At 39.4% G+C, this 27,679-nt stretch overlaps 1 protein-coding gene across 1 annotated transcript; it reads left to right on the forward strand.

Annotated features, from left to right (window-relative positions):
* The first annotated feature begins 4,328 nt into the window (after positions 1-4,328).
* CASP7 (caspase 7) lies at positions 4,329-24,752 on the forward strand. Its single transcript, XM_058810457.1, has 6 exons — positions 4,329-4,441; positions 19,373-19,521; positions 20,395-20,523; positions 20,994-21,169; positions 22,563-22,701; positions 23,256-24,752. The coding sequence occupies exons 1-6, from the start codon at positions 4,329-4,331 to the stop codon at positions 23,477-23,479; spliced, it is 930 nt and encodes a 309-aa protein (XP_058666440.1). The 3' UTR covers positions 23,480-24,752.
* Positions 24,753-27,679: the final 2,927 nt, after the last annotated feature.

Here is a 27,679-nt window from a genome sequence, read left to right on the forward strand (position 1 = left end):
GCATGAAGGACAGGAAGACAAACATCACAAATTATGACAACCCCATCTTCCGTCTGTTTGCAAAAATATCCCAGAGGTGCTGGTTTACTACAAAAAATGGGAGTTTTATCCACTGGTAAAAGCTGCCTGTAAAATTTCAAGCACTCAACCAGCCTTGTCTATGTTCACCTTCTCTGAATGCTGTGGTTAATTACTTACCTGGGCTCAGGGCCTTTTGCCTCATACAATCTCTCCATGCTAATCAAATTTAGCATGGTAGGAAATACAGCTTGGAAAAACATTGAAAGAGAACTGGAAAAGATTTATCAACTCCAAAATCTCACAAGACTTGAATAAAAGCTTCTAAAGAACCTTCCAAACTTATACAGCTGCTTTTTTCATTTTTTGGAAACCAACCAACAACTGTTTATATTTCATGATTAAAAAGTTCATGCTTACACTTTCCCCTTTTTGCCAGTGTCAGGAGAACCTGAGAATGTAGGGATTTTGCAAATGCTTCTAACAGAGTGAGATAAAGTAAGAGAGAAATCAAAAAAAGAGCGAAGGGGCTAAGAAGATATCACTGTTACAGAGCAGAGAAAGAATGGGTCAGGATGTGCTACAATCTAAGATAAAAGCTTGAAGAAAAGTGTGAAAAACATGTAGAGCACAGCCCACACCATCACCAGTGTCCAAATATGCCCATTCATTGTGTATTATAACACAAATAAGACTCAAGTTTAAAACTCACAAAATATGGCATGTAGAATATTCTCATCTCTGCCTGATTACAGAGAAATCCCAACAAAACACATCCATCAAGCTGAGGTGTATTACTCTGCAGAATTCCATAAAGTTGCAGTGTGCCAAATCACTCTTCCCTAACCCAAATTCCTCACAGCATACCAAAACCATCCATCCTTCCTTGCAAAACACAGGAAAATCTAACAACCGTTGTTTGGAAGGGAACACACTGTGAGTCACCCCAGCTGTCCATCCTAAAAGCATCCCCACACCTCCCAGGTCTCACAAAAGCCCATCCTTGTTTTCATAGCTGTTGTGAGAACACAGGACACAGTTGTTATTCCAGACAGGTACTGTGCAGTTGCCTCAAGCCTTCTGGTTTGTACCTGCCATCCACCTTCCAGTTTCCCAAAGGCACACCCCATTTTCATCCTGCAGCTGCATGCAGTGGCTAAACACTTATTTTCCTCAATGTAAATATCCAGTCAAAAGCTCCATTATAAATGTTTTTAAGGAGGAGGCTGAGTCTCCAGGGCAAAGGAGATGAATGGTGATGCTGTAGGTATTATATTGCTGGCTCTTTCCCCTGCCCAATAATGCACAGAGCCAGCTGTGTCATATTCTACACGAGAATTCTTTTCCCTTTCTGACCCTTTCCTAGGTGGCAATCACTCCATGCCCTGAAGCAAGATACTTCCTTGTATTTCTATTATATTTCTTATTTTCCCCTTACTCCATACTGAAAACAAGAAAGATTTTCTGAAAAAGAAGTCTAGCACCTTGTACTGCATTAAAATTAAGATGTATTTAAGAAAGGTATTGCAGCACACTGCAGAATCAAACTTTTTCTTTGTGAAGGCCAGAACCCAACGTGAAAAGAAAATACAAATATAGAAAATAAAAAGAAAATAGAAAGAAAACAGCTTGAGTTTGAGAAATTCCCCACAACCAATTCTAATAGTAAACTCTTGAAACTTGGCAAGCATTATCAGACCACTTTTTTGATAGCAATACAATGATGTTTAGAAAAAAGACATTTCTTGGTCTGCTACTTTGGACGTGGTGACCAGATGGCAATGGATAAACATTTTCATGAAGGTATAGAAGCAAACAGTTTCTGTATTTTTAGGTGACACCCATACATATCATCAGAAAAGCATATTTGGATGTTCTGAATTTCAGGTGCCACTGTCAGTCACCACTGGTGATTACAGAGTTCCTCTCCTCTCCTCTCCTCTCCTCTCCTCTCCTCTCCTCTCCTCTCCTCTCCTCTCCTCTCCTCTCCTCTCCTCTCCTCTCCTCTCCTCTCCTCTCCTCTCTATACATTTGATCTCTACATCATGATCTGTACATTTCCAGTGTCCCTGCTGTCCATGGTGATCCATTATGGATTTGGAAGTGACGCTGTCCCCTCGAAAAGAAGCAGCTAACAGATGGCATGAGAGGAACCATGGGATTCTGCTAGTTTGATTTTCAGGAGAAAACTTTGGCTACACACCCAGCCAGGAGCCACAGGCACAATCCCAGGGAGCAGGGAGCAGTCCCAGCAGCAGCATGCAGGCGCACGGCAAGAGCTCCTCCATCACATGGAGGCACTGACCTGTCGGGGAGCCAAAGCCTGTTTGTTACCATGCCTGTGTTTTGTGCCAATTAGGAGGCATTGCACTGAAAAATGTCCCTTTGATGTAAATCTCTTCAGGTAGTGAATGTTAAACACCAAGCACCGCTGGGTAGGTGTATGATTTTGCAGGATTGGAGCCTGCATCCAGGAGTAATTAGCAAGACTGTGCCAATCTTCAGTCCATGTACTGGACCGCTGGGCCTGATGCTAGGGCTGCACAGTGGGATACCGTAATTAGCAGAGATGCAACACGCACAATAATTGGGAGGATAAGGAAATGCCCCTGAAGTTTATATAAGGGGGAAAATTTCCTTAGATCTAGACAACCTCCTGTCACCATGAAACTTTCGACTCTTCTTTGGCGGGGGTGTGCCGGAGCACAGCTATTAAAAAGTGATAATTTCGGTTTTGCTGTGATGGGGCCATCATTACCTGGGCAGCGGGGAGGGCCCGGGGTCTGGGTGGGGACAGATGGGGACAGGGATGGGGAAAGGGATGGGGACAGGGATGGGGATGGGAGAAGGGTCAGAAATGAGGACGGGAAAAGGGTCAGGGGTGGAGACAGGAACAAGGGTCAGGGATCGGGACGGGAAAAGGGTCAGGATGGGGATGGAACAGGGACAGGGATGGGGACGGGACAGGACAGGGAGCAAAGGTCAGGGATGGGGACGAGAAAAGGGTCAGGGATGGGGACAAGGGTCAGGGATGGGGACCCGCCAGGGAGCCCGCCCCGCCCCGGCGCCGCCCCGGGAGCACCGCCGGCCTCTTTCGCTTTAAGTGTTGCTTTAAGTTTCGCTTTCGCTCCCGCTCGGCCGGACCCAGCACCAAGGCAAGCCCCGGGCCCTTCCCGGCCCTTCCCCTGCCCCTGCCCCCCGCGACCCCGCTGCCCGGCCCCTGCCCTGCCCCGCTCTCCTCCCCTCGGTGCCCGCTCCTCGCTGCCCGGGCGGGCCCCGCACCGCTCCCGGCACCGCGGCCTGCACGCCCCGCTTGCTCTGTGTGTGTGTGTGGGTGTATGTGTGGGTGGGTGTGTGTGTGTGTTTGCCAAAGCCGAGGCTGGACACGGATTTGGGAGCTGCTCTTGTTCTGGGGGAGCTCCCAAAGCTCTGCCAGGGCCCCGCTCCCTGGCTGGGTGGTGCAGCCATGGAGCCACTGGTGGGCTCTGGGCTGCTGCTGGTACCGGGGTGGTTTTCGATGTAAACGTGTGCTCTTTCCAGTAAATGGGTGATAAAAGCGAATTTAATCTGCCTAACTATGGGAAAGGGGCAGGAATCGGTGCTGATTTTCTGATGAACGTCTGGAAGCAGAGACCCGATGTTTCAGTCCATCCCACCCTGAGCAAAGGTCCTGCGTGTGCCCTGTGCCTCTGCTGAGCTGGCGCTGCTCCTTCTGCTGTGGTTTCCCCATTGCTTAATGATGAAATTAAAGCTACCCACAGGAAACACACAGGACTCTTTCACTTACACGCATCTGACTATGTATATGCAAATGAAAACACTGGAGCCCTTGCTTTCATCCCAACATGCTTCTTTCCAGACCATGGGAAACTATCTGGGAATTACTTGTGTGATGGGGACAGCTCACTTGGGCACATGGCAGGGTACTTGGGATTACCAGGTGCTGGACTTTGATGATCCCAGGGGTCCCTTACAACTCAGAATATTCTATTTTATGATTGTATTCTATATTCTGTGATCTTTCACCATAAATTATTTTTGATTTTGCTGTAATCTGCATTTTTGAGAGTGATTTCAGACAAGTTCCTTTTGGTAACTTGCACAAGAAAAGAGAGATGCCTGAATATGTGCAATGCCACAGCAACTCAGGACCAGAAATCCGTAGCCACTCTTTCTTCAGGAAGTATTGTACAACAAAACTGACTGTATCTTCTGTACACCAGACCATAAACAGTCTGGTTCACAGAAGTATTTCTAAAATGTCAGTGCTCACTGAGGGACACTTAACATTCTTGTACTTTCATTTGTAGATGTCACTGGATCAGCGTGGTGATCTCCCTGCTGGAGAGGGAGAGGATGAAAATGGCTGTGATGTAGTTGATGCAAGGCCAGACAGAAGCAGCAGGTTCTCACTTTTTGGAAAGTAAGTTCCTACTTGTACTCCTGTTCTTCTTGTATCAGCTGCCATGGTGCCCTTTTAATCAAAGAAACATAAAAAGGCTTGATTTGGTGTTCAGTTTGCCATGTCCACAATGTTATTGATGGTCTGGATGGAAAGATGCTTTATGTTGTATGAATTTAATGTATCTTGTCTGTACCTTAAAGCATTTCTTTGTAATATCTTCTATAGGGAAACCTATAATATCTCCCATAAGTTTTATTTGGCAGCTAAGAGACCACCAAGTTAATTTAGCATCAATTACAGCCCCACATCTTAAACATTGACCTTTGGTGGAGCTGGGAATTGAATATGCCATTAATTATCTATTTTACTGCACTCTGCTCAGCTAATCTCCAGCATCACTGGAATCCCCTGCTGGCTGTCTAAGTTACTTTAAAGCCTGGATGTGCCATCTAGGCTGTAGCCTCACCAAGTCTAGAGATGTAACCCCTTACAGAACACATTAAAAGCCTTTCATTTTAAAGCATAGCAGTCACACTGAAGCATAAGCTTGCTTTCATTAAACCAGTGGGAAGCAAGAACTATTTACTGCTTGTCCGTGCTCCTGAAAACAGTGGATAAATGTGATTGGAAATGCAAAAGATGAAAAATGAACATGCAAAGTTTATAAATACTGTTGAATGTCAGCAAATGGTTACTTCATGTTGGATTTGGTGAGATTTTGCAAGAGATATTTGATGCAAAGTCTAATGCATTTACAGAGAGGTTTTGAGTTTTTAATATTGGAAATTTACATTAAAGTGAGCAGTGTAATTCAGAGAGTACATGGCTAATATACTTTTATTTTTGCTGTTTATTCTATGAGTTTAATGGGGGTAACAAATTTGTGAGAGAAGTGAAGATGCTTTAGTTTTGGAAGACTTTTGGTGTGCTGTTAAGCAAATCACTGTACTTTGTCTCATTTTATCATTCCTCAAATATGTTTCATGATGTGTATGTGTATTATTAATTGTAATAAATAGACAAATGTAACATTTGTTTCTAAATCTTATAAAATATTTTTTCAAAAGTTTCTTTTCAACTTTATAAAATGTGTATTTTGATATTTGATTTGGTCTTCTTTATAAGAGGTGATATGCTAATACTATTACTAAATTATGCAACTCAAAGTTAATAATTGCCAAAGAAAAGGCAATAATCAGCATTTCTATGACTTTTTTCCATAAGAAATTTTTCAAATAATTTGGCTATTCATCAGTTTGAGGCATTCATCTTTTGGGTACTCCTTGAAGATGCAATTTGCAACACTTCTCTTTAGAAGTAAAAAATTGCTCAGATTAAGTATGAGGCAATTGAGAGAATTCAACTTAGATTTTGTAGGAAAAAAATACTTTTGAGAAATCCAACAGAGTTTCTTGAAGAAAGTAGTGATTTCTTAAAGAGGAATGAGATGCTTAACAATTAAGTTATTTGTCTTTGTCCTATAGAAACAAAAAGCCTTTGGTCTGAAGGAAGATAGGGGAGGAATGTGAGAGGATAAAGGAAAATGGGATCTGATCTAAACTATGATTGTGATAAAGGAGGAAGTGAAGAGAGAATGATCAGTCTTTGTGCCTCACAGGGAATTTTGGGGACATGCAATGAAAAGTCATGCAGTAGGTTTAAAACAAGTGTTAATATATAATTTTAACATAGTGCAGAATGTCGCTGTAGCCAGGGGATATGCGCGTGTCAAGATTTTAGGTAAATTCTGAAGAGATTAGATGTGTGTGGAATAAAATTCCAGATGTTAGCATCTTTGGTGGAGATGTTCCTAAGTCACATCTCTGTGAGGATATTCTGTATCCAGTTTCTTTTGTTTGCTTTCTTCAGACTTATTCCTAGTCAGTACCAGGTACCAGGCTAGATGCATTTGTACTTGGACCAGTGGGGCTCTCTGTCCTGATTGCCAAAGCTTCAATTTAGCAGCATGAAGAAATACATCTTAAATAAGGTGTCCAGAAACCTTTGGAGAGACTACAATTTTATTGTCCCTTTTTATTTGTTTTATCCACCCAGTCTTTTACCAGTTGTGCAGCACCCTCAATTAAATTCTTCACTGTATTTAATGTAGCATTGCTTAACATAAGTAAGTTCAATAGGAAAGCAAGGAACTTGTGATGTTACACGAGCACGTTAATTTTAATTTGAGAGAACAGAGCAGTGAGAAGCCAAATTGAAAGCTGTGCAGACAGACCAGCTGTTTCCAGGAGCTTCACAGCTCCAATTTGCCACTCTCTGGCTGTGACTGGAGATCTGCCCTGTCACAGCAGTAACTAGAAGTAAATTAAAACCGGTGGGGAAAAGAGTTGGAAGAAATTTTGGATTAAATGTACCAGCCGGGTTTTTACTTAGCCACTAGATGGCAGGAGGGGATTAATTTTGTGTACTGCAACAAGAGCAAAAAATGGGCACTGCTGCAGCTGAGCAAAAAGTTATGTTCCAGAAAGCAAATGGTGCACAGGCACATTTTTGGTGCACAGCCTTGCACATTCTGGCAAGGCTGTGCACCAAAAATGTTTAAAACACGTTTAAAGAAAGATTCAGCTAAGGATTTCAAATGTGTATTTTATTTTTTTAGCTAACTAATAGAGTTTTTCCTATACAAGTTTGGGCTTTTTTACTATGCTATATGTGCTCCTTTGACACTTTCAAGGCTTTAAATATAGTCTTGCTTCTCTTCTCCACAGAATGATTTAATATCTTCATTTAGTATCTTTTGGGTTTTATTGGGGACCTCCATTAGGGAGATTGATGGCAGCAAATGCATTTTAGCATCCAGGAAAGCTAATGTGACATGAAATGGAATAAAATTGAAGTTGCACTTTGCTAAGTAGAACTAAGATTTCTCTTAATACTAATTAAAGTTGGCTTTTTTGAAAAGCTGCATCCAGAAATTCCCAAGACTTACATTTGCAGTCAAAAATTCTGACTGCTTGTGGGCTTCAGTGAAGGAGCAATGCAGAAGAGTTTTGTTATGAGTAGTATCTAGGCACCAGTTTTATCCTAATTTAATTGTATAGAACCTTTTGTCATCTGGTTACTTTTATCTGCTCCAGCCCTACTGTCTTGTTTTATAGTCAATATTCCCCTTCTCATCTGGAGACAGAAAACACAATTTAAATATCTATTAAACAAATCTTTACAAATACTTAGTTACAAAAGGAAGTGTGTGATTCTATGGTGCCCTCAATGCAGACACATTATATGGATTGTAAGAAAACCCCACTAAGAAATTTCAGAGGTTCTGTGGGGCTTGTAGTTGCCAAGAATATTTTAGCTGTTTAACATTGCAAATCCAAAATATCTGTAAGATATTTATTTCTGTCAAGTCCCACCACTTAAAAGTTTGAGACTTTCGAGTAATTTGGAAATTTCCTGGAAATGCCACCTTTCATAGTTCAGTGGTTGTGATAGTTACATTGTTAAGATATTTACCAGGTTTGTAAATTAGTATTTAGATGAAAAAGATTTATGGATATATACCTTTTCTTTCCATGTGTTTCCAGTGTTTATTTGGGTTGTAGGACATCAAACTGAGGAAGCAAAGATGTTACCAAAGGCTGTCTGTTTTAAATTCATGACCCTTGGTCTCAGTACAGCCATATTTCTCAACATAAATAACCTTGTCCTTCAAAGGATAAATACTCATTTTTGAGATTCATCCTCAGCTGAACCTCAGGTCTGGAGTTGTAAAAGGTGTAGAGAGTTGTCTTTGTTTCAGCTTAGCTTTTCTGGTGTTCCACTTTTCACAGTATCACATTCATTCTGAATTGGAAGGGACCCACAAGGATCATCAAGTCCAGCCCGTAAGTGCCTGTATGGGCATTATCAACAGCTTATTTTTATATTGATTTATAAAAGAAGCTGCTTTTCAGGTAAAACTTTTATGGAGAATAGCTTCACAATGATGCAGATACTTATGTTCTCCAGAGTTGTCCATTCTATTCCACATTTTTCAGTGTCAGAATATAATAGATCTTTCAAAATAAATATTGCTAAGAAAAGTATCTCTTTTATCCTTAGATAGACTAAAAATAGCAAGCTACTTTAAAGCGACTAACAGCTGATGAATGATTATCTGAAGTTATGTTCTGGGCTGCAGCTCAGATGTCTGAGCTGACCTCCTGTTTCAGCCTCATGTTTCCTTAATGTCTTGAAGGAAGTCACTGTCACAGCTCCAAAATCTATCACAATATAATTTTAACTTTGTTTGGAGTTTGCTTGTTCTGCTTAGCACAAGGTAAATATCAATTGTATATGTTCACCTGAAAACACCAAACATAAAATTTCAGAAATAATTTATAGTTTGGAAAACTTCCTACAAAGACAATTAAGAAATTGTAACAAAGAAAACAGGGATATTTCATTTTTATTACTCTTTTTTAAGTCGGAGGTTGTTCTGGTTTGTTTTGGTTTTGTTTTGTTCATTTGTTTGGGGAGTTTGGTGGGGATTTTTTTTTGTGTGTGTATGTGTGTGTTTCTGTGTTTTGGAGGTTTTGCTGTTGTTTTGTTAAAGCAGTTTTTGTTAGATCTGGAACCCAGCTTCTGGAGAACACTGCAGGAATATTTAACAATGAGTGGAAACTGTGGCCAGTGCTTGTACTTTCCCTTGGATGCTTACTGCATTTACCTCATAGGAAAAGCCCAAGTATCTTGAAATAGTATTTAGTCTATATTACAAGAACTCATTGATTCACAGTCAATATTTGTTTCCAGTCTCCTTGGAGCCTTTTTAATGTGAAGTACAGCAAACACTGTGTTATCCAGGAACTGTATCTGAAGTAATCACAGTCAAGTATCCTAATTAAGTTTTGTAATTAGTGTAGTAATTTATTTCCTTCATTACAACAAACTCTGGGCTGTATCATACAGAATTTGGAGGACAGCTATTTTGTAGGGTGACATTTAAGCTTTCAGAGCAATCCAAACAAATTTAAACCAAATTTATAATAAACCAAAGCTGTTTGAGGGTAAATATGTCTCGGGATCTTTTGGGTCCCCCCGAGATTGTTGAAAGTCTCTTTTCCCAGCCCGGGTGCTTGAATAATGAGCCAGAGCTCTTCATTTCTCGGTCTCAGGGTTGTTTATTGTGTCTTATCTATAAAATTCTTTCTCCTGCCCTGCTGAGGTCCATCCAGCAGCACAGTTCCAGGCACTCTGCCTGCCCCCAGGGTGGTGTTATGTCTTTATACTAAAAACTACCTACACAATGTTTACAATTACTTTCCAATACCCATCACCTATGTTAGACAGTGAGCTTCTGCTCCAAACCAATCTGTAAGTGCCAACATCGCAGCAGAAGATGGAGGCCAAGAAGAGGAAGGAGAAAGGCTGGACACACCCAGATCCCTCCATCTTGCCTCCTTAACCCCCATATCAGAAACCCCAAAATCGGCTTTTTCACCCTGTGATAACTTCACTGTTATTCTATCTAGACTGCTGTGGCTTGCTGATCTTCATATAAGGCTGGTGATTTGCTCCACAGGTCATAATCAAACCCACAGGTGTCTGGGGCTCCGTGCCAGGGCTTCTGAGCCCCCTGGCAGGGGTCTTGGCCATTCTGGCATGTTCTGGGTTCCCACAAATATGTAGGAAGTAGTTGTATTAGTTAAATATAGAGAGGCTTTGTAAACTATGCATGTTAATTTGCATTATTTTGCTGGAAATATTCATTGTGTGAATATTGCAGCAATGGTGAATCAGGTTTTGACAGAAGGAAGACGAGAACTCCGCTGTCCCACCTCCATCCCAAAATCTCTTTTCCTGCACTCTTGCACAGGAGCAGAGATAGAGTGAGTGATGGGAGGGTGTTTTCTGCCTGTCAGCAAAGGTGGCCGTGGCTGCATGAGCTCAGCTGGCAGGGTGCTGGCTCGGGGGCTTTGAATGGCCCCACAGAGCAGAACAGTCCAGCGTGACCCAGCGCTGACACAGGCGAACGCTGGGGCCCGGGCTCACAGAGCATCCTGCTCTCTCTGCAATGCTGCCCCAGCATGGTGGGCTCCTAGCAGTGCCACACAGCACCAGACTCGCTCCCCAGCACGGGCTGAAGCTGCTTTCAGATGCAGTGTGGAGTACCATTTGATGATGAGCCAAGGTACTGTGGGATGTTATTTGCCTCCTTCCTTCTCTGGCACCTGTTTGGAAAAATCATGAGTTTATAGCCTAAAACAGTTCTGTTTAGCTAATTCTAGCTCCGCTGGCATTTTGCAATTGCTAATCCTTGCCAGAGCGTTCTCTGAGCATTAGTGTTTGGTGGGCTTGCTATATTTTGAGTCGTTTTCCAAGCAATCCATATGTACTTATTAATTTCTCTTAGTACCTATGGAAGGTAGAAAAACCTTAATTTTTTTTTTTTTTTTTTTTTTTTTTGCATATAATTGTCAGTTGCCTATGTACACTGTACTGCCTAGGGTATGATCATACAAGATTTCAGTTTCCAGAACACCAATGGAAGGTATGGATGTGCAGGTTTTCTAGAAATGAGCAGAAAGCCTTTCAGCAAGCAAAATTCTTTATTTGTAAAAATTTACCTTTTGAATGCTTTTTGGCTGTTATGTTGCATACAATATTGTGAGGCCTGCATGGCAGATATCATGTAGCTAATTGGGAAGCTGGATCTCAATTATAAAGTGATGATTGAGAGTTTAGAACTCTGTTTTGCAGGCATCACACAACAAAATTGTCATGTGTGTTGTAAGTGAACCCTGAAATATTAAATGCACAAAACTAGGGCACTGCCACCTGTTTATTTTCTTTTTGTTTTTGTCTTTTTTTAACTGTTGTGAAATGTGGACAATATTAATTTGTCTGTTGAAACTTCTTGTCCAAAGTGCAACTGGCTTAGTCCCAATGCACTTGGTCTGCTTCATTTGTCTATAATAAATTAAATTGCAGTTGTGGATTTGATTTGAATTAGTTAAGGCCATCACTAACACATACTTAAAAAGACAGGAAGGCATATTTAGATTAACTATCAGAACTTCAAAAGATATTTACAAAGTATGCCAGAAGTTGTAGTCTGAGTCTTGTTCTTTCAAACAGCTCAACTCTTACATTATACTGTGAGTTGTCTTGGACTGAGTTTCTCAGTTTTTTAGGTTTTTAGAGAAGATTCTGTCTCCTAATTGGAGATGGATCTGAAACTAAAATGGGACAAAAAAGCTACAAGAGTAGCTTAGGGTCTGAAAAATGTCTTATAATGAGGTATTGAAAATGTATCCAGTGTTTCAATTGATGTTAAATAGTCATACAGGCACTAGCATTGTTCTCTCTTCAGGGAAACTAATGTGTAAGAATCAAAGTTAGGAATTTGCTTCTGGACTGAGATCCACTGCAAACCTCCATGGTGGATGTTTACAATAAGAATGCAAACAATGACTTTACAGTAAGGATGGTTTGTTCAATGCCCTTTCTTTCCAGGAGGCACCAGTCAGTAAGCTAACCCACACACTCTAGACATAAACATGGCACAGATGGACAAAATATGAATTTTAAAATTATTCTTCACTTTACTGGGCAGAATCTCTGAGTGGGTCAGGTTGGAAGGGACCACAGTGGCTCCTCTGGTCCAAGGTCCCTGCTGGAGCAGGGGCATCCCAGAGCACAGGGCCCAGGATTGCCCCTGAGATTGGCTCAGCTGGTTGGAACATGGGGCATCCATCAGGTTTTGTACTACCCTCCCCCTGGAAAACAGCCACATGATCTGCAATTGCTTTGTGAAATACCTTTGTTTATACTTCATTTTGTGATGGAAGAACTGAGACCAAGAAATACAGAGTTACTTTCCCTAAGTTATTCCACAGCAGAAGCGCAACTCATTTTGGTTTGTTTAATAATTTTCATCAAGTTAAATGGGCAAAGCAGAGCTAGCATGTGGTCTTAATAAATATATTTTATTCTCTGTTGTACTCTTAGATGTGGTATTAAAAAATGTAGGGAAATGCCAGGATTTCTTTAAGTAAATTGAAGAGGTTTATTTTGCAAACTTTCTGTGAAATCTGTTACACTACTGCTTCATGTGTCATATCAAGAACAAAAGTACTTTTTTAGTATGACATTATTTGTTTTGGATGAGTGAACTCAGTCTAGTCTTGGAAAGAATTTTTTAATGATAGCTTAGGTCCTTCCCAGCTCTAGTATTATCTTGATAAGTTCAAGGAAATAATCACATTGTTTACCTAACTCCTTTCTTTTGATACTTCTTCAGCAATATTTTCTGTTCAAAATTACTGTGTTTACCATTATTTCAAGGGCCGTTGACATGAGTTTCCAGATGAACAAGGGGCACTGTCCTAGTGGGTTCCTGACTTCAGGTTCATTTAAAGAAAAGGCTTTGCCTCTGTTGGCTTTGTTTAGTCAGCTGACAATCTGATTCCAAAGATGCCCTTAAGGGGTCATGAACTAAGTCATGGGCAGTTCAGAAAGATGCTGAAGGCTGATTAATCCTATGGCCCTGTTCTTGAGAGCATTTACAGTCATTATTTTATTGCCTGAGCAGTCCTGTTGCTCCCAGGAGGAAAGTGGAGTGGGTTTGTTGGGGGTCCAGGAGCCACACTGGCCATTTCCCTTCATTCCAACCATTTCCAAAAATGACTTTCAAAGTTCAGACATTTCAGCAAAGCAATATATAAATAGGCAAGGGCAGTACAGACTTCAAATATAATGAATAAATATGAATTTCAGACTCCAGTATTATCAGCTTAGCATGTTTCACTGAAATTTTGAATTTCTTTAACAGATGAAACAAGATCCTGACAGGGAACAGAAATCTAGGAACACTGGGGTTTTTTGTGTGTGGTATTGTGTTTATGTTTGCTGTTCCAAATTGCAGCTGTCAGTTTTCATGCCTTTTGTGTAGGACATCTGTGTGCCATGGTAAGCAATGTAGGTGAAATAATATTTAAATGCTTTTTAGGGAACTTCTATGTGCAGTTTTGTAGGATCACTTTTCTTCTCTCTGCTAAATGAAGACTTTCTATTGTGTGGAAAATATCCTGACTTTAATATTAGAAATTTTTTTTCAGTTTTCTTTTGACATCTATCTGGCATATATTTTAAAATAACCTTCTAAAGACTGGTGATTTTGTTGGTGCTCATCTATCAAAGTCAGCAGTCCTTTGCTAACATTTGCTAATAGGGAAATTGAAAGTATGCAATGCTTACTTGAACTTCCTGCTATTCACTTAGTATTGCCCCTCTTTCCTCAGGAGTCTTCTGTTTCAGCTATTCAGCTTTTTCTTTCAGTTTCTCTCATGGCACATAATTTGCAAGCCTGAGTGTGCACTTTCAAATGCACTGTAATACAGTTTTAGTATTTGGTCTAGACCTTGTGGTTTAGTCTTTGTCCCATAAAATTTATGTTTTCTGATTTTTAACAGTAAAGGAATATTCATTTTTATGAAAGATAACTCAAGTAGTGACACACTGTTCTTGTCCAGAAATCTTGCTGTTCTGCCAGCCTAATGCAATATTAATGGGAAAAGGCAGCAGGATAATCTGTTATTTGTATGCAGTTCTAAATCTGTGTGACACTACCAAAACAGATGTGACAAAGAACAAAGAGTGTGGCTTAGAGAACTCAAGATCTAAAAAGCTCTAGTCAAGTTTAACAAGTGTTTTTTGCTTGATATTGCCCACAGGGTTCAATAAAAAAAAATACGAAGTGGGGAGAGTGTACAGTAATTAGAGGTGTATTAAATACAGTGAAATTAGACTGGATGAAGGTATTAAAGCTGAATAAAAGTGTTAAAGCTGGTAGTTTGAAGAGCAGTTTATGTAGAAGTAGGAGATCCTAATGCATGATCATCAGAAAGCATCAAAAGTATGAATTATGGAGCCCACATCAGACCACTAATTATTGAGGCTAAGATAAAAACATAGAACAAAATATTGAACCTTGTTTTGGCTTATTTATAGATTCTGTTTCGTGTTCAGTTTGTTTTTTATGAATAAATCTAAATTGATCTCCAGCACACTCAGTGTTACTGCACATAGCTTAGTGATGCCTTGTGAATTCAAACACAATTGTATTTGCATTTTCATTGTTTTCTGTCTATCCTTTCACTGTCTTTTTAAATAAATAAGTCCAGTCCAGGATTTTTCCCCAGGAGAGCAAACAGCATTTGTGATGAGCAGTAGTCACAAACATAATTCATATTGTGCATGCAACAATGGAAGGAAAGTGGGAGTTTTTAGGCAGAAAGGGCAACACAGCTACACAAACTGCATAAAAATAAATCAGCAATATAGGATTTGTAAGTTTCTTTAGAGGCCTTAGAACTAATGCACTGTCTCATTTATTCCCCAATACTGTAACTTAATGGGAAACTTCTTCTAATGAAGCCTGTAGAGAGTCCCCAAATATCAAAAGTCCTAAGGGAAACATATCAGTTGTTTGTAATTGATTAAAGAGCGTTGCAACTTAAGACACCTTGCATCCCACAACACTTAAGGGTATGAAAATTCTGGTGGTTGTCAGTGGAGAAAATGTTTATACTGTCCACTGCTTTGAACCTGCCCAGACTCAACAGAAAGGCTGAGAACGTGACAGAAACTGGAATAAAACTATTCACCAATGCCAGAAAAGCATTTGGACTCCAGAAGGTGTCCTGAAGTGATGTGTTTTGCAAAGACACCATGTTTTCAAGGGCAGATTTTCTTTTTATTGGAAACAAGTTATCAGTTATTCAAAAATTATATTGCACATTGTATACAAGAAGGAAGCCAGAGTAAAACTGTCAATGTTTTGAGATATTCCTTTTCAATGAAAGTCAAAGTTTACTGAACTGATAGAGCAAAGTAAGACACAGTTCTCTCCTTTTGTGTGTTTACTTCTAAAAGAAGTGAATGGAATCAGTGTGGCCTTTTCCACCCAACTCTGAATGTCAGCTCCCTTAAATTAAATAGTGTAGAATTGTAGAGTTTTTTTAATCTGCCTACATTTTTCAGCACACCAGCAAAACGCCCTAATTTTCCTGGGGGAGAAGGGGACCATAGCTTTTTTTAAAAACCTACATATCTCTCTGTAATACCATTTTTAGAGCTTATTTTGAACAACTCTCCCTGGCCTTTGTCCTGCACATGGATTCTTAAATGTTGGTATGTCGCACTAATATATGGTAGCAGCAGGGACTGAGGAAGGTGGCTGTAGAAAGGAAGTCAAAGGAGAGAAAATCACAGCTGCTAAGAGACACTGCTTTATTTTTTCTAAATAATCTTCAGGTATAGTTAAATGTTGTTGGTGATATTTTTATCCTTAAATCTTGAACCATATTGAAACAATAATTTATTCCAAGTGTAAGAGAAAAGAAGGTTTGTTGTGATAAGTACCAGTCCTTTATATGATCATGTCCACTGCTTGTGCAAGGGAGGTATTTCCATTGAGTGACAGAATTTTAGCCACTCACGCTGATAGAACACTTTACTACTACTTAAAAGTTCAGTTTACAAAATGATAAATAGAATAGATAACTTTAGTTTTTTTGTTTGAAAAGTGAGAAGTTGATAATAATGATTTTCTCAGGGTTGATACTGACTGAGTCTAGACTTGCTGCAATCACATTCCCAAATATGCAGTTGGCAAGGCTGAGGCCTGGATTTAGAGACACGGTGAGGATGAAAATGTGCAGCTATATGAGTGCCAGAGTGGAGTTTCAGTTTTTATGAACTTCTAACCAAAGGGAGAAAACATGACATCAATAATGGGGAGAATATTTCTGCATAAGGGAAGGATCAGTGACTACTAATGGTGTGAGGAATAATGACACAGCTGTAATTAAGACCTGAAGAATGAGTAAACAGTCGTGAAATTCAACTTTCTGTTTAGTCCAGACAAGTTTGAATCCCAAAAGAGGGAAATTAAAGTCACTAGATGTCAGAGAAGCAGAAACAAATCAAGCAGAGGGCACATAGTTTAAAACATTTTATAACAGCATATAACTAATCAGTGGAAACCCTTTTGGAGAATACAGTAATTAGAAAGCTTAGTAAAAGCAGCAGGAAACATTTATACTAGCTGCTGTCCAGTTCAAAGTTCAGAAAAAAAGATATAAGCCTTCAATCATAAGTGTGCCTGTCACTGACAGGAGATTTCCCTTAAGGCCTGATTATTACTTATTCATAACTTTATTAGTTATCATTACAAGGTCTGATTTAGCATGTTGAACATGAAAAGTTTGGCATTGTGCTGTCAGTGTATTCCAGTCAGGCAGTTCCCATATTGTGCTTGGTTTGCACAGGAACCAGAATCTTGTCTGGACTGCAGCTCCAGGCTCAGTGCAATCCACAGCCTTTGCTCCCTTATTTATTCACTTGGCACTGATGCCAGAAGATTTCTGGAACTTTTTATTGTCTGCCAGTAAGGAAGTGATGGGCGTGCCCATGCTGTGGGTTTTTGGGTATCTCATTAACCTGTGAGGAATCATTGGAGTGAAACCACAGTGTCCTGTGGAAGGGAATGGGGAAATGAGCTGCCAAGGCTTGTCTGTGGCGTTTGCCATTGACTGGCGCAGAGCTGCTGGCTGCTCCTGAGAATTCCAGCAGCAGGAATTACATCCCTTAAACTCACGAGTGTTTCTGCATGAATGAGTGCAAACTATTGACCTTGGGAGTGAGGTGGTTTCAGAGAAGTTGTGTGGCTGCATTGCTGTGCCACTTAATTAACCCTTGCTGCTGTTTTCAGTGGGGTTTTTTGTGGGGTAATGTGGCTGCCTCATTTCTGGGCTGGATTAGGTCACTTCCAGCATTTTAGAAGAGCAGACAGTGCAAACATGATACTGCTCAAATGGGTCCATCCCTGAGTGCTGACAGCTGTTCATGGGTTGGACATAAACAGAAATGTGTGCACAATGCCCTTGAAAATATCCCATTTTCTATAATAGCCACTGTTGAATGGTTTCTTTGGGAAATCACTGAAGCCAGATAAATCTGTAAAAACTGGAACCTGTGGGCTGAGGAAATGCTTCTTCATGGACATGAGTGGTTTATTTGTTGTTCTGAAGTTTCTTTTTCTGTCTTTCACAAAGAACTGTCTGGTGATGGAGGATCAGGGGAAATTTTAAGTTAAAATAAGAATCCAAAATCTCTTTGAAAGTCAAATGTAATATCACCATCATAGAGTTCTGACTGATTCTTTAAAAGAAATAGTTAAGAATTGGTTAAGATCTTTTCTTGAGGCAAAGCATATTTAATTATTGCTTCCAGAGCCCTCAAGAAGCATATGCAAGGAGAATATCCATACTTGCAATTTGTCAGGAAAAACCCCCTGTATTTCCAGACATAATCCTCAAGTAGATACGGTTCAATATCTTGTTTTTCAGTCTCTAAGGGAAGTCTAAAAAAGGACATGATATTAAGATGGTCACATGTGAAAAGAGTATAATGGAAGCCTGCCAGGTACAGCTATTTAATTTGGCCCTTTATAATAGAATGTGACGGCACTCAAAGATAAGAAGAAGCTGTTTTGAAATTGAATTGCAGTAGCATTTATACATGATGAATCATTTAAAGAAGGTTTATTATAGATTCCAATTGATCTTGTCCTTTAGTAATAAAAAAGAGGACACTTAAAGCTAAACCATTGTTAAATCAGGCAGGTAAGAAAATAGATTACCTGAACAACATTTAATCAGTTCATAACAATCTCATGTCTACCGGTTATTAATGAAGCAAATAAATTAGTATTTCTTTAGGAAGATGTCAGGATGAGAATAGTGAAAGTACTTAAATTAATTGAGGTTATAGGAAAAATTTAATATTATAACCAAACTGTATTATACAATTCTTTGTGCTGTGAAAGTAGTTTATGTTTTCCTCTCAGACATCAGCACTAGATACTATTGGAAGCTGGGTGCTGGAACAAATAAGAGAGGTGCCAATAACAACTTCTGCCCTTTCTGAGCATTGTTTTTAAGTGGGCTCCAAAGCTTGCTTATAATTCTGGGATTGAATCAGACTCCTTACAGGCTCTTACCGTAAGACAACTGGTTTCAGTCTTGCTTGAGGAAATCTTAACCATACCAGAAGCCCCCTGCTTGGACCAAAAAGTCCACCTGTAAAAGCAAGTACTGCTGAGTTCCTCCTGCTTGTCCATCAGGTGTGCATGCTGGCTGTAATTGATTTGGTATTCATGCTTTATTTAGATTGAATCTGTGAGTAATGTCTTTGCTATCCCTTGGCATCTTTTTCTAATCCAGTGTAAGGCTCCAGTACACAGCAAAAAGATCAGTACCAGAGAAGATTTATTAATATAACCCATTAACATCATTATTTTAATAGTTTGATTTGTTTTTTCTTAGGTTTTATTTTACAGTGTTCAGGTATCAAAGATTACATTGAAATGTGCTTGGGTCTTTGCATAGATTCAGACTGCTGTTTGGCAGACCAAATTAACACATGACTTGTTCTCGTCTGTAACCTTTTTCAGTAGAAACTACCTACTTCTTAGTCTTAATCTGCACAAAATGTAGAGATGATGGGGATTCAGTAAACAAACCACACAGTTGGGTAAACTGCATATCTTCATGTTCCTGAAGAGGCTACTGAGGGAAATATGTCTGTCCTTACATTAATTACTTACAGTAAAAGTCAAATATGTCCAGAAGCAGTTTGCAAAAGGTTGCTGGCAGCCTCACTTCATGCAGACCATTTGTTTTATCTCTGGGTCAGGATCTGTGTCCTGCTTTTGGCTGCAGCTCACTCCAGAGTTATTTCACCTCGTCAGAACCCATCCGCACACAATAATCACTTCATGGAAATCACAAGATCTTTATCCCGCAATCCAAAATGTAAATGAAGAAAACAAATATTGGGGAAGGAGAAACACTGGGCGGGGCTGCACGAGTGGTTTGAATTACGGTAAATAGGCCATGCATGTGACTGGTCACTAACAATAATTTCATTTGGTTCACCTAGAAAAAAGAAGAATGGAGAAGAAGAGCAGCCAAAGCCCTCTCTCAGTAACCAATACCGAATTGTTACACCCACATTCCAGTATAATATGGATTACAAGAAAGTTGGCAAATGTATTATTATAAACAACAAAAATTTTGAAGACAAAACAGGTAATGTTCTTTCTTTGATGATACTCATTACAGACCATAGAATTTTTATACTTTTTTGTTTTTATACTTGTACTTTAATCAATAAGTATTCTATTTTTAGGACATGATATTTTAATGAATGTTTTTATCTTTTTTTGATAAATAGTTGTTCCTAAAACTTTTCCTGTTCTCTAACACCAATGTTAGAGTGGCTCTTTTCAACATCTTTTCAGTATATGTCTCAAACACCATGTCTCCTTGCTGTACCAACTTCAAACTAAACCTTTGTTCCAGAGTTTAAAACTATGTTGTTAAAATTTGAACTTTGGCATCTGCAACCCATGTTATAAATTCCCTGTCCCTGAGCTGCAGCTATGAGCTACAAAAGCTGATATCTGTAGGTGTGCTCTGTTCACACTCCTGCATTCAGCTTTCCAGACCATATGTGGTTTCAAGGTAGACAAATACTTGTGTTATAATCAGGTTTGTAGGATTTTTCCTGTACACTTAGCAAACACAGTAAGTTGTTTTCCCCAAAGATTCTGTGTCAGTTCCTTTTACTGGGTATAATAGGGACACTTTTCAGCAGGTTTCCCGTGGGGTGCTTTGTGCCTGCATAACCAAAAGGAGCTGGATCATCCTTAGAGCTCCTGTGTTGCAAGGTGTTGGGGGCACGCCAGCATTTTTCAGGATAAGACATGTTAACACTGAGCATTGCCTTGTTTTTTAAATCTCACAATTTGTTCTCAGTGCTGCTAGAGGATTATTTTAAAAACATGTCACCAAGATATTGTTTAATTTTATCAATGATAAACTTAAACATTTGCCTTTGGACACGTGAATCACTTTGAGTTGTGTAACGTGCAGTCAACCATGTTCTTTGTTTCCTGGCAGGAATGGGCACACGCAATGGCACTGACAAAGATGCTGGAGACCTTGCTAAGAGCTTTAAAAACTTGGGCTTTGAGGTTGATATACACCATGACCGAAGCCGTGATGATATGGAAAAATTACTGAAGAAAGGTAGAAATTCAGAAACATAGAATAATTTAGAGGGGAAAACCTTTGGAAATCACTGAATCTACTCTCTGCTTACAGCAGGTTAAATTAGAGCAGATTGCTTAGGCCCCACACATACAGTTTTCTGTATGGAAGGGTGTGTTTTCTGAATGGACTGGGCTTAGTTCCCCACCTCATTCCCCAGCATCAATTCAGAAATGCACGGTGTTCTTGTGAAGCAATTGTCCTGTGTATTAGCTGAAGAGCCTTCATATTAGACAAGGGGTTCAGTCTGTTGATTCCAGTGGGCTAAACTCTGAGTGAAGGATGCATCCATGTACTCAAGGTACTCACCACATTGTAAAAGATGATCCTCTCCTCATGCCTGACAGTAGGAGCCCAGTGTATATTTAGGTTCAGAAAAATGTGTTTGCTAAATATAATTTCCATTTAAAATGTGGCTTCTTTTTGACTCAGAAGTGTTTGCCTTGCAGCTGCTGAGGAGAACCACAGTGATGCTGCCTGCTTTGCCTGCATCCTCCTGAGCCATGGGGAAGAAGGGCTCATCTATGGCACAGATGGACCCATGGCTATCAAGAGTCTGACTGCCCTGTTCAGAGGAGACAAGTGCAAAAGCCTTATAGGCAAACCCAAACTGTTTTTCATTCAGGTAATAGCCCTGAGGTGAATACAGTGTCCTACTGCTGCAGCAGGGAAAACATGCTCTGTTGGTTGTCTGCCCTAGAAAAACTCTGTAGCTTCACTTACTGAGTGTTGCTGGAGGTTTGTGAAAAAATGTGTTGACAGAAGTTGTCTGTGGGTCAAATTATTGTTTGTTTTTAAAAGATAATTTATATACGAGATTGACAGGTGTAAATAATATTTTCATTGTAATTTTCTACATGGTTTTTCTTGGTAATACATGAACTTCAAAGTGAAAAGATAAACTCACTTTTCTGCAGACAAAGCTAAGGGCAGATTACCTGATTTTCCATAGCAGTAATACTGTCCAGGTCTCTTTGAATTAAGGCTGACTCTACAAATCACTGCTTAAAGAAACACTTTTCTTTCCCTCAGTAGCCTAAAGATTTATATTGCATTTTTAAACTAGCATGTAATTAATTGTACTAGTTAATACAATTATTAGTTAATGTATTAATTGTATTAGTTAAACTTTTAAAGACAACTGTTTCAAACAGCAGTAACTGACATATCATGGGTCTGAATTCTCTTTTTTACATTATACATAGTATTATTTACACACATGAGTTGCAGCAGATGTGGTTTTCCCTAGGCTATTCCATCAATTAATCCTCATCCTCAAAGTGAAAACTGTTTTAGACTCTTCATACTACTGAAGTGATGTTTCTTCTAATTACACTTTTGAAATGGTTGCTTTATAGACTTTAAAATTATCTTAATAAAGGCAATCAGCCCTCTTACATAAGCCAGTCAGGCTTGTTCTTTTGCAAGAGCTGTCAGTCAGAGCTACTGATCCAGGGCTGAAAATTACCCACCAGGACCATTGTCCCAGTGTGCCCTTTAGCTAAACTCATGATTAAGAGAAAATTAAGAATCAAAGAGATAAGTGGAAAAGTATTAAAAACACAATATACTCATAATGGGTGGTCAAACACTAGACCACATTGTCCACACTGTAGAGTCTCCACCTGCAGAGTCCACTGCCAAGAAATTGTCCTAAAGTTACACTGGACACAACATTATGTAATAATTGGGTGCTGAGAATGACTCTAGACTGGTAAAATTAACCATGGTTAGAATAAATCAGTGCTGACATGGCACTTGTTGGGAAACAGCTAAGACTGAGGCACAGCCTCAACACCTTTGCCTCCCTCTCCTTACAGGATGTATATTTTTCAAAGGGTAAGCTAGTAGCTTTGTCACTGAACAATTAGATATCCCCCAGAATTGCATCTATGCTTTTAATACATTCAAAGTACTGCCTAGAACTGAATCCAGTAAAAAACTTTAATGAATACCAATTGTTATAACACCTTGTTTCTGCTTTCTGGAAACATTCTATTTATATACTCTGCTTTCAGGCCTGCAGAGGCTCTGAATTTGATGAAGGAATACAAACTGACTCTGGACCTGCCAATGACACCCTGGAGACAGATGCCAACCCGAGATACAAAATCCCAGTAGAAGCAGATTTTCTGTTTGCTTATTCCACAGTGCCAGGTAAGGAAAAGAGGGTCAGGATGGGGGTGGAAGCCTGAAAACTCACCATCCATACTGACTGGATTGGAGATGGACCCCCTGATGATACATTCTACACTGATGGACAAAGCACAAAGGCTTGGTGTACATTGTTTGTCCATCCCTTCTACACAGACTGCAGAGGAAAAGAGAGATTTCAGATGGCAAAGGCTAAAGGATTCCCTGTGTTCTGGGAATCTTGCACTTCCATGTCCTGGAGTGCTGAATGTGTGATGAAGGCAGGAAGAGGAATAGTTCAGTATTTATTCTCAGTACAGTACTTATTCTCAGAAAGGAAACCTGTGTAATTTTACTTCTTGCAGATTCACTAATGCCAAAATGTAGAATGGCACTTAAGCAGTGTGAGGTTTGGAGAGTTAATACACATTATTCTCAGCTTTAATGAAGTAGGATGTGTAACACAGCCATTAAGAGCTCAGCTTTCAGTGTGTGCATTGTCAATCTTTGCCCAGAGTCTTTCACACAAAACAGCAAAAATCACTCCCTGTATTTTCTTCCTCTTCTTTTCCTGTCAGGTTATTACTCCTGGAGGAATCCTGGAAGAGGCTCCTGGTTTGTGCAGTCTCTGTGCTCTGTGCTGAACGAGCATGGGAAGCAGCTTGAGATCATGCAGATCCTCACCCGGGTCAACTACGTGGTGGCCACCAACTTCGAGTCGCAGTCGGACGACCCGCGCTTCAGCGAGAAGAAGCAGATCCCCTGCGTGGTCTCCATGCTCACCAAGGAGCTCTACTTCTGACAGGGCACTTCAGTGCATCCCCTGGGGGAAGGTCAGGCTGTGGTTTTGGGTGGACATGTGGTTGTGGAAAGGAGTAACACGTTTTTAATAACAGACATGTGGTAACACGAGGTTTTTTGTAAGATGGGGTATCTGATGGGTGGAGAATATGCAATATTTTAAAGAAGCTGTGGGCCAGCCTGACAGTTATCATTAATTATTGTGTCTTGATTTCTCTTAGTATGGCTGTCATGGTTTATGGCTACTGAAGATGTTTTTTCCCAGAAAGCAGATTGTAAATTAAGAATAAAAACAAAAAAATCTCGTGACTCCTTCTCGTTTACTGCTAGCTCATGGAACCATAACCTCCTTGGAAATTTCCAAAGACCATCATATTATGGGTATGTCCAGTAGTAAAACAGTTTGTAGGTATTTAAAAGGGTGTTTCTTAGTCTAATATATTAATTTTTTTTTTAATGGACATTATTCATGAAGGCTTATGGTTGCTCTGTGCTCAATCTAGAAGTCAGTTTACTTAGTCATCATTCTAGCATAAAATGAATGTAAAAAAAAATCAATATTTTTAGATTATTACCTGAACAGTATAGGAATGTAACAAATAGAACAATCAAAATTAAAATCTTTGTGAAAGACTGGCAAATTTTACTTAGATGGAACCATATTAAAGTGCCTTTGTAAAGATATTTTGCCTTGCAAATGACAATTGACTGAGAGAACAACCTGAAATGGTGGTATTGCATTTCTTCTGCTTGCAGAAATAAAAATGTCTGCTTCATGATTCAAAAGTTAATGACAAGGCTTTAAGACATTAAAATTTTATGTTAAAAAAGGTAGAATTACATGTTCCAATGACAAATGTATGTTTAGATTTAACTTCTAGTTGCCAAAACTGGAAATGGTTACTTGAATCAGAAACCAGAAGTGCCTTCTTAGTTACTGTATGGTCTTGATTTTGTGTTTTAGAGTTTTGTTGGTAATCTTTATATTTCTACTTTTTATATTTCCTTTAGTTGGTAGCTAGGTAAAAAAGAAAAGTAAGTTTAATGATTTGTTTAAACTGATAAAGAATTAGTTGTTCACCCTTTTCCCAGTTAATGTACTCTATGCTCCTTGCAATCTCCTGAGAAAATGAAAACCAAGTTAGCAAATTGTTGTTTATTTTCTTACAAATACTGTGAAATAGTGAGACATATATTTTTTTCATAAGTCAAATTTACAGTTGTTTGAATTAAATAAATGATGATTTATGGAAATATTGAGCATTACATCAATAAAGGCCTTTTGTAAAAAATTTCTTGTGTATATCTTGTTTGTCACTTGATCTGGTAAAACAAAAACCAACCAAGATATGTCCCAGTCCTTTTCTCTTTAAGGAATGCAGGTGGTCTCTGCCATCTTTTCAGGAGGAGGTTTACAGTGTTATTGGAAAGGTAGATTAGAGAAGTGATTTGGCATTGGGTGACTTGGGTTGGACAGGCCTCGTCCTCTCTTGAAGTAAACCAAAGGTAGTGGAAGTATTTTATTGGAAATGCCATGTTCCACCAGTGCTTCATCTTGCCCTTTATACAGTAAATTGTACAGTGCTCTAGCAGTGCATGTGAAAGTGTTCTCCCTGTTGCTTCTGCTCCATCTTAAGCTATTTTCTGGAATTAAGGATGTTCCAGGTTTACCATGGACAGCCAACATTTCAGTATTTGTTACTTTTCTAGAGGGTCTTTCATGTCTTTTTAGTTCATTAGTGTTTATTTGCTTGAGGTCTAGCCTGTTTTTAAATTTCTGTGAACAATATTCCCCTGTGTCCAGAACTTCAGGCCAGTTCCAATATATGAGATATAGAAAGATCAACATAAAATACCTGAATACAGTGCCTGAGAGGAAAGGAGCATGGAAAGATTAACTTAGAGAAGAAGTGAAAGACAGACACACATCCCCTTGTGTCAGGACCAGGATCTCTGCTAGATAAGATTGCTTTAGATCATGTCCAGATAAAATTAATATTATTTAAAAAGAAAATTGTGTACCACCAGCCATCAGCCCTGAGTGGTGATGCTGACAGAGCTGGGAGCTGTGCAGCCCATGAGCCCACTCAGAGTGAGGAACCCCTGAACCCCTTCACTCCAGCAGAACCAACTTGCTGAACAGTGATTTAAAAAGCTGCAAAATTTTTTCGTTTTTTTCCCTGGTCAAATTTATGACTGTTTTCTATGGGAAAGCAATTCCCTTGCCATCTGCAGGATTAGCCAGATGATTTAGTGTGTAAATCCACTTTCATTATTGATACACTGAACGTTTCTGGAGAGAATCCCAAAAATTCACTTTCAGCCAAGACTAACACTGAAATTACATTGTCATGACAGAGGCAGCACAAGAAATCCTGCACCACCATTGTATGTTTAACTAAATGCTGTTTAAATCTGAAATTGGTTTCAATTTATGATACTTTTATGATCTTTTAGGGTTCTTACTGCCACTGTATATTCCAGCCATGGGTGGATATTATGATTTAGAAACAGCTCAGGAAATGAGGGGACTGTTCAGAAAGCTGAACCAACAAAACCAGGCTGTGTCTAGGTTGTTTTTCTATGTGGGAGACATTTATCACTGCCTCAAATGTGCATATTTTTCATTGCTTCTAAGTGAATATTAATCTTCTGGATTTCCCCTTTCCAGAGCAGTCTTTAGTTACTTCCCAAGCAGAAACAGGAATTTCCTTGTGGGTCATATTTCAGGTGTTTGTATTTATACAAGGACTATAAGAGGGCAGTCACAATGCAGGGTGAGGACTCGTCATGTTTTGCTGCAGGAGGCAGTGCAGGGAATCTGGATTTACCTGAAAGTGTGTTTCTCTAATAACCTTCTTCACCATGAAGACATTTTGCTTGTAAGTATTAACACAGTTTGTTTTCCTTGTCTTGGAAATTTTTGAAGTTTTATAACAGCTTTCATCATAATGATTTGAGGCATTTTATTTGCGTTTTGACTGAAATGTCTCATTGCATTTCAAAAGGTTTGAAGCAATCAAATCCCTTAATGCCTGGCATACAAAAATCTGAGGGGGTATAATCATGGAATTGGCATTTTCTGTTTTGAATTAGGCATAACCTGTTTACAATGTTGCTTTCAGTTGAAAAGACAATTAGATGTAACAATTAAAAAGTTTTTCCCAAAAGGCAGAGTGAGATAGCACAACTAATCTCACGGGTATTTGTCTTCCTACATGCAAATCTTGACTTTTACTGACATCCAGAAGAGACTTTTATCCTGCCAGAGACTCTTGGAACATTGTTTTGTAGTAATTGCATTGTTTGCCAGTTGAGGTGACTGTCAGTCACACTGAACAGAACAATACATTGCCTTTCATTGCAACCCCAGGTGTGTGCCCCTACTATTGACTTTGTGTACAGTCATTTTTAGTTTTGGAAATTGCGTTTTTGTCCTTTTATTTTTCTGGTAGGCAACAGATGAAAACTCTAGAAGCAAATTTCATAACAGTTTATCACGGCATTTATACAACAAATCTTTCTTCCCAAATGGCAGAAATTGCAAAGGTTTCCCTGAAAAAACAACTCAAAAAAAATACAGACAGAAATGTGCAGAAACCTCTGATGGACCTAAGTTTGCAGTGGTTCATTCCCATTTACAGCCTGGAACAGGAGGAATGAAAGTCTGTAGCTTTAGGTGTGCCTCAGGGGTAAAATTCCATGTGTAACCCACTCTACTCCTGACTGGACCATGTTTACTTTTGGCACCATGGAGCAAATCACTGAAGAAAGGGAGACAGAGGAAAGCCCTTAAATCTCTCACTGCAGCCAGGGTTCTCAGTAAAGAGCCAGAGAGCAGCACTTGTAATCCTTCAGAATTTCCCAGGAGAGGCTCTGTGGCTTCAGGTGGCACAAGAGGGTCTGTGTAACCTCCTTGTAGGTACAACAACTTGCAGCCAAGACCTGATTTTGCAGGGAATGAGAGTCTTGAGGTAAGGCAAAGGGAACTTTTGAAAAGGCATTGTATGAATAAAACAAATTTTCAAATCATTAAAATTGCCATAGTAACTTAACTGTATTTTCTACATATGTTTTAAACTCTTTAGGCCAAGTTATACCCGATTTGTACAGGACTAATCATACTGGCAAAGCAGTGTCAGAAACATACATGAGTGCAGTATTCCTAGGTTACAGGTGTTGTGACTAGTGCAAAAGAAAG

The sequence above is a fragment of the Ammospiza caudacuta genome, chromosome 9 (assembly GCF_027887145.1).
Source record: "Ammospiza caudacuta isolate bAmmCau1 chromosome 9, bAmmCau1.pri, whole genome shotgun sequence".
Lineage (NCBI taxonomy): Eukaryota > Metazoa > Chordata > Aves > Passeriformes > Passerellidae > Ammospiza > Ammospiza caudacuta.